At 39.2% G+C, this 18186-nt stretch overlaps 1 protein-coding gene across 1 annotated transcript; it reads left to right on the top strand.

Moving 5' to 3' along the window:
* Positions 1-8502: 8502 nt before the first annotated feature.
* Positions 8503-11976, top strand: heyl (hes related family bHLH transcription factor with YRPW motif like). The gene is made up of 5 exons (XM_043217187.1): positions 8503-8617; positions 10072-10138; positions 10501-10584; positions 10715-10796; positions 11357-11976. The coding sequence occupies exons 1-5, from the start codon at positions 8538-8540 to the stop codon at positions 11974-11976; spliced, it is 933 nt and encodes a 310-aa protein (XP_043073122.1). The 5' UTR covers positions 8503-8537.
* Positions 11977-18186: the final 6210 nt, after the last annotated feature.

The raw sequence follows: 18186 nt of genomic DNA on the forward strand, positions 1-18186 counted from the left end.
AACTGGACTCCGTCATTGTAGACTTTTTAAAAAACATGTATATGACATAATAAGTTATGATGCATTCTGCATTCTTCAGTCATACTTTATTATTAGTCTGTTCACTTCCATTTATAGTTCGCATTATTTCATACATCATTAAATACATTATACATCGGGCATCAATAATATATTTGATCACTGAATAGACGTAAGAAACTCATAGCTAAATTTAAAAAAAAAAAAGAGTTTAAATAAGACAATCCTGCTGAAAAGAAAAGCTTCCAGGCTGGTTTGGCGGTAAGTGTTGGTCTGGCTGCTAATTAAGCTGGTCAGGCTGTTTAACCAGCATGGCTTCTCTGACAAAGCTGGTTGACCAAACAATGGTTAAGCATCATCTTTCTATTAGTGGTTATAGTGCAATGTTATAGTGCAATGTTGGGCTTTGTGGATAAGACACAAGCCTAATTTATATAGAAAGGAATGTGTAATAACAATGTTAGCATTGCAATTTTATTTAAACGTACATTGTGTAATTTTTTTTCTTATTCTGAATCACTATAGCACAATCGTTGTGTGCATTCGAGAGGTCCAGTAACAAGCGGAAAGGGTTTTTTTCGAGAGATGCCATAGAAAAAACATTTTTGGTTCCACAAAGAACCATTTAGTCAAACATTCTCTGAAGAACCATTTCTTTCTTTTCTTGTTATAATTTGAACAACGTTTGTGAAACAGAAGGGTTCTTTAGATCCATTTAAACAAAAGAGGTTCTTCTACGGCCTCGTGAAGCACCTTGATTTTTAAGATTGTATATGCAACCTTTAGGGGAACATAAGGTAAAACTGTGTACCACTTGAGAAGTTACCATCCCAGTGACAGCTTTTGTGATTTTTTTCTGAGTGTGTGTTTATATTTGGATTATTTTTGACTTGTCGGGATGACAACAGCTGTGAAGTAGCCCATGTACTACCTGCATCACTGTAAACATAACAGGCTTCAGTGTTTTTCTCCAAGACGCATTCAGTTTGGTTTATTAACAGCTAAAGTGCCAAAAGTTACATAGTGTGACTTTAAATTGAGATCAAGAGCTAATTTTAACCGTCAGCGGGGCATCTGCGGACTATATAAAAACCTACAAATGACACAAATTTATATGTGGAGTTAGCCACCAGTTTGGTACAATGTAAAATGGTCATGAATTTCAGCATATTAACAACAACCTTTGAACCGAATTGCCGGTTTTCCGAAAATAAGAGGCACGTTTTTGTGCTGAAACACTGCGTGCGCAAAAGTTTGGCAACTATTTAGTGAATTCACCCCTGCGCTGTGAAGATATAACAACATTTAGGAAAATCTAAACACAAAACCAAGCAGATATTTCAGCAACATAAAACACATCCATTTTAAGATAAACAGTGGTTGCAAACACCGAAGAGCATTTAGAATAAGATTGCCAAAACAATGCTGTGGCACCGGCTACGAGCGCAAAATAAATTATTCTGACTTTCGTTTCTTCCCCTCCTCTTGCCCAGCTCATAAAAGATGGCGTAGTGTGTGTGTGATGTGGTCGACGATCTCAGTCAGAATGAACTGATTACCATGGAGCTGCAAATCCTTTGAGTCATGGCACACAGTGACATTCTTTAGACTCTTAAAAATAGAAACACTTCTCTTTTTTCCAGATTTGTTTTTCTCATTCGATGTCTGTGGGGCATCCTCTCTTAGTTTAGAGTCTCGAATCATAACCAGATCTTCTCTCTTTTCTCCACTTTCTCCTTTTCCTTCTGTTGTTGGAGCTTGTTTAATCTTGAGGAGAAAATTGGCTTAGCGTGGGAACGGCAGAATTCTTTGGGGATAGGTTTTGTTGTTTTTGAGTGTTTTTTCCCCCTTTTTCAAGTCAGGAAAAGTATGAGCTTGTGCCAAAACCTCATAAAGTAAGATAAAAAAAAAAAAAAAAAAAAAAAAAAAAAAAGCGGGCCACAACACTACGACAAAGATAGGGCCTGCCTACCGCTCAAGAGCTTTACAAATGACAATCTTTTGGAGAAATAAAGAGAGATGGAGCAAGAAAGAGAGGGAGGAGGATAACATTTGGAGGGAGAAGAAAAAAGGGAAAGAAATGTGGATGGGTTGGGGGGAGAAGGGGAGGAAACATTCCCCTGGCCACATTAAAGACAAAAAAAGAAAACAAACAGAAAAACATGTCTGACATGAAGACGCTGGTTTCTGTGGCGACAGACAATGGCTGCTTGTGGCCTAGTGAGGCCTACCCGGCCCGTCTGGGCCCCGGCACCAGCGAGAGTTACCGCAGTCAGGCCCTCTATCGGGGGCTCGGCGCTGTGGGAAAACAGCTTGAAAGGGACCTCGCTCTCGGCCACAAAGGGCCCTTTCTGCTTCCTCTTGTTGGCTTTTGCCCTTCTTATTTATCTTTTGGGAGCCGGATGAGGCGGGCATGGCTGCGTGGGTAAACACGCCGCTGTCTTCCTCTGGCAGAGATAGAGGGTGGAAGCCGACGTACTCCCTGCCTGAAATCGCACGCTGCCTTTTGATAGCAGCGTAGACGCCGACTGTCATCACGAACGTGCAAATCATGGTATCGTGACCTTCACTGACTGGATGGGCCGATCTTTCGCTGGTTTTTTTGCAGCACATGCACGCAGAGTAACAGAACTTTGGTCACATTGTGCAATCCATTGTTGTTATTGTTGCTGTTATATGAAATATTTTTGTTAATTTAAATCAAGCTGAAATAAAACTAAATATAAATGTAAGATGAAAAATAAAAGCAAACAACAACAAAAAATACAAATTTTAAATGTAGTAGCACATGAGTAGCACAGGTATATTTGTAGAAATAGGCAAAAAAAAACATTGTATGGGTTTAAATTATACATTTTTCTTTTATACCAAAAATGATCAGGATATAAAGTAACCCGAAACGTATTGAGTAAAGTTTAAGTTCCATGAGGATATTTTGTCAGTTTCCTACTTTAAATATATAAAAATGTAACTTTTGATTAGTAATATGCATTGCTAAGAATTTACTTTACTTTACTTTTTTTGTGCCCCCTTTAGTGTAGTTTCAACTAAATATTTCCCAAAAATTGATCATGATGACTGGTTTTGTGATCCAGGGTATACACTTCAGTAGTATATATTGTGTATTATATTTAATAGTATGTATATAAACATCTATACAAAAAAGGTAAAATGTAAGAAGTCTTTTTTACACAAAGAAAAATATTAGAAATTAAAAAAAAAAAATCTACAAAAAAATATAAATGCATTAAATATAAATCTATAATTAATAAGTAATAAACTCAATTGCCTCAAAGACATAATAGATCATTTTATATATCCACCAAAAAACTGAATCTGAAAAAGAGGAGTTGCCATGCATGTGAGAGCAAACAAACTTCTCCTCGAAAACCCAGTTGTGACATGTGTCATGCATTCAGCGCTTGTGTACTTGGGGACACATGTCCATGAATATACATACACAGATTCATGCAATGCAGAGCTGTGTCATTTGTGGGCTTTAAAGTGGGCAGGCCGGAGCGTCTGGCATTCCTCTCGTGGCTGGAGGAGAGATAAGTCCCTGTGGGATTCGTCAGCGCTCGCAGTGGGGCCTCTGCTCTCCGACACTCAGAGAGTCAAATGAAAAGAAACATCAAAACACGGGCTGATTTTGGGGTCAGCCGCTGAGATTTACACATAAAGGGAAGAAAGTCGTGCAAGATGTGGTAGAGCTGGTTAAATGCATGTGAGTGTGTGGGTGTGTGTGTGTGTGTGTGTCAGCACAAATTAATACACGATTACAGCTTGAGGAAGACCGTGTGAGCTTTGGCTGCTGTCATTTGGCAGTAACATTTAATATGCAAGTTGCACATTAGCTTGTGTGTGTGTGTGTGTGTGTGTGAAAAGCAGAAAGCGGGCGATCGCGTGTGTGTGTGCATGCGCTTTCTTTCTATGAGAGAATCGTAAAAATATGAGCTTGTTAATTTCAATTGTAGAGCTGTTCTTGTTGTGGTGAAGAGGGAGGGCTTTGCAAAAGCACTGAAGTGGCCAACCGAGAGCGCAAGAAGCCGCTTTGCTCAATACCAGCGTTCGCTTTGTTCTCCGGGCTCTTGTTCTCAGCTTTCCCCCTTCAAACTACTTTTGCAGATCAACTTATTTATTTACTTAATTCCCCCCTCTGTTGCTTTCGTCCAATTTCCACAGCGATTTTCCCCCTTAATTTGTCATCAGCGGAGGAAGTGTGCCATGACAAAGATCAAAAACTCAGAGGAAGAGGAGGAGAAAGGGGGAGAAGCCAAGGATGCCGAAAAACCTTGCGAAAGAAAAATAATCAGAACGGGGAACGAGAAGAAAGCTGGGCTTTGAAGCGGGTGGACAACAAAAATAACAGCACAGACACGGCGAAAGGCCCGACTTCATAGATTTTCTCTTGAACTCCTTTCTTCTTGCTTTCTGGAAATGAGATCCAGACCCGAATAAAAGAGGGATTGGTAATGAAAGGAGATGGAGTCGGGGGAGGATGGAAGGATAAAGGGATCTCTTACACTCGTTTTGACTCACACATCAAACCATAAGCCTCCCGCGACGGTCAAATGCCACACGTCCGCTCGCTGCTAATTGCTGCCACCATCCATCTCTGAAAGAGAGGAGACGTTTCAACAAGCATATGCGCTTTATACGGATCATACCCTGGGAAAACTCATGAACAGACGCAAACAAGCACACATTTAGCCCAAAGAACTATCTGGACGCATAAGTGAACTCCACAAAGCATTTCGAATTCCTAATAATGTATCAAACCAAATGGCATAAAACCTTTTATCCAGTTATAAGAAGTGATTTCTCTTCTCTGAACCAACTGTGTGTGAAGAAAGTTAGTGCAGCTGTTTAGTGACTAGCAATGCCGCTAAAGGCTGGAGTACACTACATGACTGTTAAACATTTATACCGATTTTTAAAACATTAGGAACTTGTTCACAGAGGAACATCTGTCCATCATGCACTTAACGACTGAGAATCAAATGTTTTCAGACTTTCAAGTTAAAAACAATATGCTTTGTAAAATCAGCTTAAAATATTAAACATGTTTGATATCCTGCAAATGGAAAGTATCCCAGCATTCATGCATCATGGTACTTTTGTGAACATGTGACACGGAAGAGAAGAAATTGTTGAATAAAGCAGTTACTTTTGATCTCTTTGAGGAATAGTTCGCACAAAATTGAAATTTGCAGCATATTTCACTCACCTCCAAGCCATCCATTTTTTTTAGACCAACACAGTCTGAGTTTTAAAAAAATTATCCTAGCTCTTCCGAGCTTTGTAAGGCCGCGTGATGTAAGTTGCGTCATATGTCGAGTCACTTTTTTAAAAAAAGCGTTCCTGAAAGTGTTAAAAGCAGTCTTGACTGTACTGCCTTTTTGGTTTTTAATATTGCATTGCCTGCGAGTTCAGTTCTTAAAAATACATACTTTTAGGATTAATACACATATATAAAATGCCATGGTAGTCTTCTTGGTGTTTGTAGCTTACAGTGTAGCTAACTACTTCTTCAAAACAGCAGATTATAGCATGACTACAGTTCAGCTATCATTATGGTAGATTTTTAATTAGCTTCCCCGACTCTGTCTGGTGCATGCATTTCCTTAACATTTCACAACCTTTAAGTGTTCAGACACAGTTTTGTATTCATTTTCCACAACATATATTATGATATATACCTTCACTGCACATACACTTTTAAAAACAAAGGTCTTTAGGGCTTCTTAAAACAACTGTTTTATTCCTAAGTATAAAGAATATTTTAATAATCTAAAGAATCTTTTTTCCCTTGGAGTCTTCACGAAACCATCAATGTAAAAAAGGAACCGTTATTTTAAAGAGTGTAGGTGTAATTGCATCAGTGGAGCTGCCTGTCCCACACAATTGTACTGGCATGAATATGTGCACACCGGGAAACTATTCAATTGCATACAGCCTCATGGAATCAAAACAGCAGGCCAACAGGAAGGCAGAGGGGTGGATGGGGTATTGTGTAATGCAGGACATGCTGCTGCAGCTCTTGGGTCAGTAAGGCACCGTTCCTGACAGCAAACTCCTGCCAGACACTTGTAATTCTAGTTACCATGGCTGCTCTTACCCTACAGCTTCCCACGGTAGTGGATGAGTTTACATGCACGTGCTTAGCACTATATAGTGTGAAGTGAAATGTTTCTTTTGAAAATACAGTGTGTCTGACATGGGAAACTGAAAGGCTGTCATCCTTGAGGAGATCCTCTGTTCAGACACTCAATGGCTAAATCCTCTCTTAAACTCTCTTCATCTCTCTCCAGACCGAGGGCATCAGTTCAGGGTCACTATCAGAGCTGTTTTGTCCCTCAGACTCAGGGATGCACCCACCACAGGGACTAAAAGGGGACAAAACCCTTTACTGGGTCTGTGCCTTTGCAAAACGTGTACACCTTTGTAGCTTATTTACCCATAAAGGATGCCTATTAAAGGTACATTTGAAGTAGCATTTGAAAGGGTACTATACCAGAGACAGTACTTTATTTCTGAAAGTTTAGTCGAAGTGTGTAAAATGAGTCACTAGCACTATCAAACTAAAGAAAGAGAAGAAATTGTTGGAAAAAAAATTTCTATGCACACTAAAAGTATTCTTGTGGTTCCATAATGGACTACTTTAATGCTGTCCTTGATATATTTCTGGGCCTTAAATATGTCAGCTGCATTGCTGTCTATGCAGGGTAAGAAATCTCCTTAATGTCATCCAAAACATCTTTATTTGTGTTCTGAAGATGAATGAAGGTCTTACAGGTGTGAAATGACACGAGGCTGAGTAATTTATGACTCATTTTTGGATCAGCTATTCCTATAATAACAGTTTTTTTTCCGAATAGGTTTCCAAAACACTCCCCCTCTCTGGCACTGGCTGAACAGGTCATTCTGACTCAAACTCAAGCCATTGGCTGAGCCAATTATGCTGTACAGATACACAGATTTATTACACTGATATCAGGTTACAAACAATATTTGGACACTTAGGCCATACTAAGAAACTTCTTGAAAATTATTTATTTTTTTCCAGCTAGGGTGGCATGTATTTTATGAAGGCAGTAACTAAATATATACTTTATCACATAAAAAAATAACATATTCATTTGACAGCCAAAGAGTGTCCAAAGTGTTCTTTTAATTGTGTATACACTACAATTCAAAAGTTTGGGATCAGTGTTTTTTTTAAAGCAAGAAATACTTTTATTCAGCAAGGATTCATTAAACTGATTTAAATTGACAGTAAAGGCATTTATGATGTTACAGAAGTTTTCCATTTCAAAACACACTGCTCTTTTGAAATAATAAAAAAAAAAACAGAAGTTTAAAGCACAACTGTTTTCAACATGGATGACAGCCTAATAAGAAAAGTTTCTTCAGCAGCAAATCAGCATAAAAGAATAACTTCTGAAGGATCATGTGACATCTGGAGTAATGATGTGGAAAATTCATCTAAGCCATCACAGGAATAAAACACACATCATATATATATCCCCACAAATCTGTGATTTTTTTTTTTTTTTTTTTTTTTTTTTTTTTACAGAATCATTCATTTAAGATAGCTCACTATCTCACTATTATTTCAGTGTACTGAAGCAATAGATATACTGACAAAACCTATCTGGGCTCCTGTGTGAACATCATAATTTCATTAAAAACCAAGTGTACTTTTTTGGGGCCACTGTATGCTGTATGTGTGCATGTGGGTCCAAATCTGAGACACTATTCCCACAGTGTTCTTCCTATTGTCCTGGGAGAGAGGGAGGGAAACTAATTAAAAAGAGTGGAAAAGAGGAGACAGAGAAACAGAGACAGAAGGAAGGAGGGAGGGACAGAGGGGGGTAAAGATAGAGCGAGATGAGACAGTGGAGAGAAGAGGCTAATTGAAAGGAGAGAAATGACAGAGAGAGAGAAAGAAGGGAGGGCTGATGAGGGGCTGGGATGGATGGAGGGAGGGAGGGAGGGATTGTGGGAGGGTAAGGAAGAGGGAGCCAAAACTGGCAACTTTGCCAAAGTGCCCAAGTTCAGTCACTTGTGCTGCTGCAGCAGAAAGCAGGAGGACGAGTGTAGCCAGGGTGACCGAGAGGTAGAAAAGCAGGAAAAGTGAGAGAACGCAGAAAAAGAAGGACTGTCGTTCTCTGGCTTCAAGTCCTGGGGGTCTGGAGATGTCAAAACAAGGCTACACATAGAAGAAGAAACGAGTACCAGACTTAGTTAGCTACAGAGGTCTTATAAAGACTCCCAAGCAAGCGTGCTTGTATTGTGGTCGGAGGATAGAAGGAGAAATAGAGGAGAAGAAGGTGGAGAGGAAAAATAGGAAATAGGGAGGGGCGTGTTTGCATTAGAAGGTGGCTGCTTTCCTTACAGTTGCATTTGAAGGACGGAGGAGGAATCCATCATCTGAGATCATCTGAGATCTTCTCGCACGGCTCCATCGATTCAGCAGTCCCTCGCCGGGATAGAGGAGGCACAAGGACCCTGTGGCAATGAAGAGACCTCATGATTACAGTTCCCCAGACTCGGACACGGACGAACTGATCGATGTCGGACAAGAGGACAGCTACTGGTGAGGACTTTGAGTGTGCGTTATGTGTTCAGCGCGGATGATATATGGCTGTCAGTCACTCTACTGTACACACAGAGCTCACACTACAGCTCAGGCACGCTAATATGAACTCTCGTCGGTAAATATTAATCGAAATTTACAGGTGCACAAATAGCAACTTTCATAATCAAGAATGCAAGGTGTTTTTTTAAAAAACTGCATGGACTCTACATGGGCCTTCAGGTTTGATGATACACTGTGCCGTTTATAACACTCACAAATCAAGATGCATTACAAATGCTATATGGCCTTGGCCTTTTTTTTTCATTTGGCATTTTTCAAGACAAGCAATTTTGGCAAAGTGTAATTTTGCGGCACACTCGTAACAACAATTCCCTGTTACGTGTATTAAGTTTGGTATCAATGAGGAGCACAGATCCTGCAAAATTGTGGCAAACTGTTAATATCACAACTAACTCTTTGTTGTTGTCCCTCCCTAAATAGCGCATATCACTGTCATCTAAACCCCTCCTGATAGTTAAACGCCGTGACACAGGAGTTTACACGAGCGAAACACACATTGTCAGAATCACACACAGGGCCACTATCTAGCGGGCGGCTGATGGAGGCCCATAATGATCTTATTTGACTTAGTCTTGAAAGGCTTATCTTCCTATTGCTGTGCCACTGACAAGAATTAAGCTCGGCGTGCTTTTTCATTCTCTGTCTGTTTCGCATTTTTCTTTCCGTCATTTAGTCTTTTTGATACAGCATTTCAGTAAAGCTGTGACACAAATCAAGAGCAGACTAAAGACACATGTAACCGCTGTTTGGTCCTTTTGAATCGCGCCCTACAATGACCAATGTTTTCTCAAGCAGGACGCAAAAACCCTATGCACCAGTTTGTCCCTGCAACTAATTTTCTTTTTGGACCAGACTCTTTTCCTCCAAACAAACCGAATGTTTGCCCATTAAGCCTCTTAATTTTAAAAGGAACTACAATGCGATATAAAAATAATAGTTCTGCGTGGAAGTCGGGGTAAAAGCAAAACAAACAGTGTCATTCTGCTGGCAGAGCGCAGAGAGTGCCCATGCAAACCAGATCCACATTGAAGGATAATACCAAGTATTGATGTGCTCAAAGTGCACGCAAAAGCCACTCTTTCAGCCTGCCCTGCGGATATGTAATCATCGTGTCTTTTGAGCTTAAAAAGAAAATGCTTTCGTACGATGCAAAAATCATAACATATCAGCCATCTGACAATAATGTCCAAAAACGCGTTAAACCAAAATAATCTTGTTTTCTGTTTACCCCGGCGCTCCCGTGTCTAGCTGTTCCCCAAGACAAATTAGATTGGGTTTGATGATGTGCAACAGCGTTTCTGCGTTGTATTAAGTACAGTAATGACAACAATATGCATTGACATCAAAGCTTTAATCTGTCCCCTTCCCCGCTCGCTCTTTCTCTTGCTCAGCCCTGTCACTGGGTCCATGTCTCCAGGCAGTACCTCACAGATCCTGGCGCGCAAGAAGAGAAGAGGGGTGAGTTTACGTCAATCTAGCTCTGTTTTTCCCCTGCTTGTTTGAGAACAGACCAAATCTATAATTCGTATATGATCTCGGTACAAGGTCTCTTCTGTGAACGCTGGCCTTTTTCAAAACTCCCTGCAACACGACCCTCTGCAGCAACATGCATTTTTACAGTTTAAGCCCCCTTGTCTGACTTTGATTTGTGTTTTCCTACTTGACTTTCCTAGTTTTTTTTTTTTTTTTTTTTTTTTTCCAAAAATCTGATCTCAAGAATGCTGCAACTAGGCCTCGGCCACAGAAATAATCCAGTTAGCAAATGCTTTCCACTTCAAATCATTTTTCTGTCTTTAAATTGATTCCGCTGGATTCAACAGATAATTGAGAAGAGACGCAGGGACAGGATCAACCACAGTCTGTCGGAGCTCAGGAGACTCGTACCCAGCGCCTTCGAGAAACAGGTACAGGAAGATGCCACAGGCTTAGTCGCATGCTTCATATTGTATATTCAAAACAGCTGACTGGACAGTATCAAATATATATTAAAAAAATTTTAAAACTAAAATCAGTTCCTTCTTGCCACTTGGACAGGGTTCCTCTAAATTGGAAAAGGCTGAGATTCTTCAGATGACCGTGGATCATCTGAAACTGCTGCATGCCATGGGCGGTAAAGGTGAGAGAAGATCCTGATTGAGAAACCTGAGCATTTCTGTATACAGTATTGCTTATAATGTTGGTTATGGATTTTGGCAAGTCATAACCTCAAATATTAACTTAAGCGCATTACTCCATGCACATGTTTGTGTTATATAAGTATAAAGCTGTTCAAAGCTTTGGGATCAAAGAGATAACATTTTATTTTTAAAAGACATCTCTTATGTTAAAAAAGCTGCATTTATTTGAGCAAAATTAAAGTAAAAACAGTAATAATGTTAAATATCATTACAATTTAAAATAATTATTTTCTATTGCGATATATTTAAAAATGCTATTTATTCCTTTCATGGTAAAACTGAATTTTTAGCATCATTACTCCAGTTTTTAATGTTGCATGATCCTTCAGAAATCATTCTAATATGCTGATTTGCTGCTCAGTAAACATTTCTTATTACCAGATACCAAATGTTATGTATTACTGTAATAAGCTTTTTTATATTTGGAGTTTTTACGTTTGAAAAAAAATCCACCCTGCGTCGTGTATCAAGTAGATAACTGAAGCGTTCTCTCTCCTAGGCTACTTTGATGCTCGTGCTCTGGCAGTGGACTACAGGACTCTGGGCTTTCGGGAGTGTGTTGGCGAGGTGGTGAGATACCTCAGCTCTCTGGAGGGGGTTGAATCCTCAGACCCCATCGGCGCACGCCTCGTGTCCCACCTCAGTCACTGCGCCAGTGAGCTGGACCCTCTCCTCCAGAGCCCCGCCGCTCTGCCTTTCCCTCCTTGGCCCTGGCCCTCCTTTCCTCAGCTGGCGTCCACTTCATCTCCAGCATCGTCTGGGCCGTTTCCCCCAGCCACCCGCCGGGATCTGGCCCCCCATGCCACCGCCGCCTTGCTGGGCTACCCTTCACCGGCCCTGCGAGTGGGATCTCTAAGCACCCAGGGGGCGATAATGAGCCCAGCGCTGACCCCGGTTCGACGACTGCCCTCTATCCCCGGACATCCACACAGACCTCAGCAGCACTCACCTGATGGACCCACAATCCCGTCTTCCACCTCATCCTCCTCCAACTCCTCCCCTCCCCAGATTTCCTTCAGACCCTTTGCCCCTCTGGGGTCTCCAGCCCCAGGTCGCAGGGGTTTGGGCAGCTCCAGTAAGTCTGGACAGGCCTGGGGCACAGAGATTGGGGCATTCTGATTAAGAAGTTTGGAGTTTATGACAGCCTAAAAGGGGAAAAAAAAACATTTATTGGTCATTTGGACTTCTGTATGACCACCTTTAAAAGGAACTACAATACATTGAACAATTCAGATGGGTTTTTTTTCAGTTTCATCTACTATTCCAAGTCCAACAGCATTTACGCTCTCAGAAAAAAATGGTACAAATGCTGTCACTGGGGCATTACCCTTTTACAAGATATAAGATAAAAGGGTGCATATTAATACATAAAATGTACATATTAGTACATCTTCTGAGAGTTTAGAAATGAAAAAAAAGTCTGATTTTGTTTACAAAGAAAAAATAGGAGAGAAATGAAATGTTATGTAGAACCGAAGTGTAAAATCAAAACTTCCAGAAAGACTGAGTTTAAAAAAAGGGCTCAAAGCAACTCAGTGCTATAAACTTGAGATCTAGATACTGGAACTTTCTAGAACTCTGATCTTTTATCTTTTTTCATTAGTGTACTTGTTTACTCTGTCATTTATATATTAACTCGGATTCTGACATGATATGCATTGGAGAGATTACATAAAGAAAATAGTGCCTTATCAAAACACTGCTCTTCTTTTTAACCCGCGCGCGCACGTCCGCGTGGCGTCCAGAAGATGGCAGCACCAGAACAAAATGCGCTGATGCGCACAAACTCCCTCGGAGACGCTTGCGCGTGCCTTCCCGAAAAACAAAGTCAAAGAAAAACTATTATCAACGTCGTGTATTTGTATTCCATACTGGACACCAGCTGAGAGTCAAAAAGGCCAATTAAAACTCGAAAAAACCTGGTACAAATTCTCCAGACTGCTCCAACTCGCACCATCAGGAAATTTTATTAGCAATGCGTTGTTCAACCGACCTTCCGAAAGGCTTGGAAAGCCCACTAAAAGTAGATTAAAATAAAGCGCCTACACAATTTACTCACAAAGTACACAAACCGACTCTTATCTGAAAGACTCCTCTGGGTGCTATAAGAGCGAGGTTTAGAGCATCCATTTTCTTTAGCTGTCTCCCGGGACGGTGATGAGAAGACTGCGGTGCGGCGGCCACTCAGTGAAAACATGGTGGCTGCTGGCCCTGATCCTGCAACAGCAAGAGGAAACGCTGTGTGCCCTCTCAGTGCCTCTGCCAGCCACTCTCCACCTACAGGCTGCAATTAGAGTGAAACCCAACTAACCCGCTCCCTTCAAAACACACATATCCTCACACGTGTGCGTGGAAGTACCGTGTAAGAGAAACTCTGTACAGTCAAACTCTGGCAGGGTTATCAGAACCACAGTGGTCTTGTGTCACCCTGAAGAAATGTGCTTTTTGTTGTTGTAAGAGATTACACGTGCGTAATGACCAGATAAATGTGGATATAAAATATTGATTTCAGTTGAAGTTATTTTAAAATTGTACCTGTATATCATATTAAATTATCAGCTATTTTCAGCATTACAATTTCTAAAACAATCTGGCTAGCAGATAAGATGCCTTTCATTTTTTTTAAACATCATAACAGATGAACCAAAGATCCGAGGTGAATGCAAATTTGATGCAAAAAATCATCTGAAAATTGAACAGAAAGACAAGGCGTAATGAGGGAAAGAACAATAATATGGCAGTTAAAGCAAAAATAATGTATAAATATACAGAATATGCATACATTTTAATATAATATAATATAATATATAATACATTTTATATATATATATATATATATATATATATATATATATATATATATATATATATATATATATATATAAAAGTAGTTTGTGTTCTCATTTTGCGGTGCTTCATGGCAAAGTTTTCTTGCAGAATTAAATATACAGTTTTCACCAGGCTTTAAATATCATAATTTGGTCACACTTTACAATAATGTGTCATTTGTTAACATTAGTTAATGTATTAACTAACAATGAACAATGCATTTATTACGCTATTTACCTTCTTAGTTAAAATACAGTTGTTATTCATTTGTTTATTCATGTTCGTTCACAGTGCATTAACTAATGCTAACAAACACAATTTGTGATTTTAATAATGCATTAGCAAATGCTTAATTAACATTAAGAGTAATAAATGATGTAGAGGTATTATTCATACTTAGTTCATGTTAACTAATGTTGTTATCCAATGAACCTTATTGTAAAAGGTTAACCATTATTTAAAAAAATCTAAGTTGAAATAACGTGGCTTGAACAAAACCACATATTATCAATTTCTTCTTAGTAAGTCGGTTATCATTCAATTAATGGGAACCCAACTCAGTGTTGGCTATTTTTGAGGAAATATATAACTACGACTTTAGCTTTTAAAATAAAAGTGCAAGTGAATGCATACTGTGACAGAGGGCATCCATTACGTCTGACTCATAAGAAACAGATCGGCTTTCCAGCGACACCACCGGAAAGACGGCATGCATCATTTACAAGACGGTCTCAAATTAAAAGCGGTGTTAACCATGAAAACTGAATAATCGTGCGTTTCGCCACCAAAAGGGCAATTAAAACAAAACATCAAAGCGCTGGTCTATGATGATGTGATGAAGACGTGGTGCTTTTTTGATTCCGGGGTTCTTGTTTGTGTGTTTTCCCCGGCTTGAACTTTAAAATGGGCATGGAATGTGTGTATGCGTGTGCTAGACTGTGGCGGGACTGTGTGTCTGTGAGGGATGTGGCGCAACGAGGGCAGATTCTCATGCGAGTGGCGTGTGGAGTGTGTGTAGAGAGACTCGCGTGTGAGCGTGGTGTGTGTGTGTTTATGTTAGTGAACGTTTAGGCTTGAGTGTGTGTGTGTGTGTGTGTGTGTGTGTGTGTGTGTGTGTGTGTGGCTCTAGTCCTCCGTTCTTTTGGCACCAGTAGAGTCAGTGCTGCGACCACAGCTTCCAGTATGGGCCACCACAATCACATGAGGCCAGCTTTCCCACGGGGAGGGGCCACGGAGAGAATAAACGCTAAAGAAGGAATATGACCCGCACGGAGGAACAGGCAGGGTTGATATTTTCCTGTCAACATGAAAATAAGGTAGTCTGTATAGGGGGGGAAAAATCAGTTTAGGGGGTGTCTGAGCCGAGCTTATGCTTTATCACCAGTGTGTTGTTGCTTGGACGCGGTGCACGTTTCACAGCATACTATGCACACTGTGGCTATTTTAGCACTTGATTAATGTACTCGTAGAGTCACTCCAGCTAAACGGTTCATCATTGCAAAGTTTGTCATTATAATAACTTCCAATTAAAGCTTCAAACAACATAAACAGACTTGGGTAATGTAATTTACAATAATATTTAAAAGCCTATCTGTGATAACAGCATCTCCTCCTCTAATAAACATCACTGCCCTCTACTGGTCACGTTCTGACAAAATCACTTACAAATACTAGTGGTTCTCAACCAGTAGGGCTGCAAGACCACTTAAAAATATTTAAATTAATTATTATGCATATACTAAAATAAGACGTGTATAGTAAAAATATTAATTAAAATTTTAATTCATCTAAAAACGTCTATTTTATTAAACATATGTTGAATGTTATTTTTTTTAATTACCATGTTTTATAAATAATAAACTGCTGACTGACTGCTCGTTTTGTCAGTAGTTACATGTATTTGCAGGTAAAACCGCCTAAATAAATTGGCTAATTATAATTTTAGCTTTAGTGAGAGATTAATCAGATAACACCATAACAAACTGAGAAAAAAAAATGACTTTCACAAAACTCATTTGAAATTGAACTCGATTGAACAGCAGTTGCATGATTAGTGAGACTTGAGCTTCTCGGTTAGGCAAAAATAAAATAGTAATAATGTCTTTGATGCATCTAAAAGCACATCTTCGGCTTTTAAATAAATATTGTTAATACCGCTGATTTATAGACTCTCCGCTGTCCATGGAGCTTTTAATCCAGTGTAGATAGTGAGAAATGTGTGCGTAAACATTTGGCTTATCGGGTTCTTCTCAGTCCAATCCGGAGCTAGTGATCCCTGACGGGTACCGTGTTTATCAGCCTCACACATAAGTAGACCTCCAGAGCCACCCTGCCAGTCCAGAGCAAAACAAATTATAAAATGAAGCAGCTGTGAGCATCCACAGATGCTACTCACTAAAAACATCCAGACTTCAAAGACGTATTAGAACGGAGAAAGAACAAGTAACAGCCTGAACAAATAATCAAAAAATCGTAACCAACACAAATATTAAAAACAACTTTTTAGTTTGACTTACAACTGAAAATGGCAAATGCTATTGCGGGCATCGTGTCTTGAATTTTGAGCAGCCACAGCTAAATACTTTTTATATTTCATCTGGAAACATACAGTTTGAGAGTGTACAGTATTTACAGTAAGAGAGGGTGAGCTGCAGAGAATACTTGCCACTTGTTTGCAATGATGGCTCCACCACAGTAATGCTTGCCAGGGCAATTTAGCCATTCTAGTGTAAACACCCCCAACGCCTTGATTGTGAAGTTTCCACAATCCGTCTTCACTGTGACAAAGCGGCATTCAGAATTGCTTTGTTTTCAGAGGTTCTGTTAGACAGTTTTCTTTCCAGTTTCTTCCAGTCGTGATCATTTTCCTGGGATCTTTGAAGAAATGCAGAACTCAGCTTTATACAAAAAGTGCACGAAAGTCAGCGTCTGTTTTATGTGGTGTTGTTCTGATACACGCACACCTGCAGCACCATGGACAGCAACAAACCAATCAACATGACCCTGCGGAGGACTCTTCTGTCTTCATCCTCACGATCCAGCTTGTTCTGTCTTTGCACCTTAGCTAAGGATCTTGTGCTAGCACCGCCTTTCAAAAGAGGCGTCGTTACGAAGAAACCCTCATCCTCTTCCGATGAACAGGTTTAATTACTTTAGTGATATCCATACAAGAGTACAAATCTTAATGTTAAAACATATAATAATATATTTAGGGAATTGTGTGATTCTATTTTTATAGCAACAGTTTGGACGTGACCCTTTTCTATTTTAAGATGACAATGCCTTAAAATAAATAACTTTGAGTCATTGTGGAAGAAGTTGACTGGTCTGCATAAAGCCAACTCCTAATCCCTGCTGAACACCTCTGGTGTGATTTTAAATGCAGTCTTTGAGCCAAAAACTCATCACCAAACACCAGTGACTAGTACATTCGCTGCACTGCATCTCTGCTGCAATAGTTCTGGAAGTGTCTAAAATGACTGCACCCACATGTACAAGTTGTTGGTGTTTGGTGATGAGTATGCAAGACCGCACAGTTTGCATCTCGCTATCCTTTTATTTACTTCTGACTTTTATTGTCAGATAAACTAGCAATTCTGAGAAAATAGCAGTCCCTTCAGAATCAGACTTTTTGACTTGCAATCAAGTCATTTTATATCACATTTCTGCGACATATAAACTCACAAACGAATAGTTACACCAACGTAAAGACATCATAACACTGTAAAAGGTTAGACTTCAAAGTAATGTTTTTTTTCTATTATCTTAAAGCATCACTTTCAAAAAAAAAAAAAAAAAAAAAAAAAAATATATATATATATATATATATATATATATATATATATATATATATATATATATATATATATATATATATATATATTCTGGCTTCTAATGAAAGGAATGGCTTCTATATCTAAGTCTGTCTAACCAGTATGATGTACGAAATTCTGTCAAAAGATTGCTTTATTTATGATGTTGATTTGCATTCAGTTTACTTTAGGGGACCCAAAAATGCTCAAAACTACATTCAGTTGGATTAAAAAGATGAAACACATAATTTAACAATTAACACTATTATAATTACTATAGATTTTTTTAAACAAACTTCTAAGTATTTCACAAAGAACTATTGCCTTAAACTTCTGTTACTTAATAGAAAATCTTAAACTTGCTGAAAACCTCTATATTATAGGATCGTGGTCAGTAAAGTAAATTTTTACTTACATTTTGAAGTAGGGTGCAGTAGAAGAGAAAGGATTGTTTCAAACATTTGTAACTACCATTTTGAAGCATTCAAATAATTGCTGTTCTTTTGAACAGAAATATTAACCAGAACAACTGCGTTCAAAATGTATTTTCTCATGCCTCAAAAAAGGTGTGAATTCAGCTTTGACCTCAAAGAGATGTTACATTTTTAAATATGTAACTTGGGCTCACCTAAAGGGTAAAAACTTTCTTCCAATCCTTCCTAAACACAAATTGAATTCAAACTCAACA

This window comes from Puntigrus tetrazona, chromosome 19 (genome assembly GCF_018831695.1).
Source record: "Puntigrus tetrazona isolate hp1 chromosome 19, ASM1883169v1, whole genome shotgun sequence".
NCBI lineage: Eukaryota > Metazoa > Chordata > Actinopteri > Cypriniformes > Cyprinidae > Puntigrus > Puntigrus tetrazona.

Excerpts from the sequence above, each read along its gene's own strand:
- heyl (XM_043217187.1), top strand. The coding sequence starts at position 8,538 with ATGAAGAGACCTCATGATTACAGTTCCCCAGACTCGGACACGGACGAA. Across the intron at positions 8,618-10,071 it reads GGACAAGAGGACAGCTACTG|CCCTGTCACTGGGTCCATGT; the intron begins GTGAGGACTTTG and ends TCTCTTGCTCAG. Across the intron at positions 10,585-10,714 it reads CCAGCGCCTTCGAGAAACAG|GGTTCCTCTAAATTGGAAAA; the intron begins GTACAGGAAGAT and ends CCACTTGGACAG.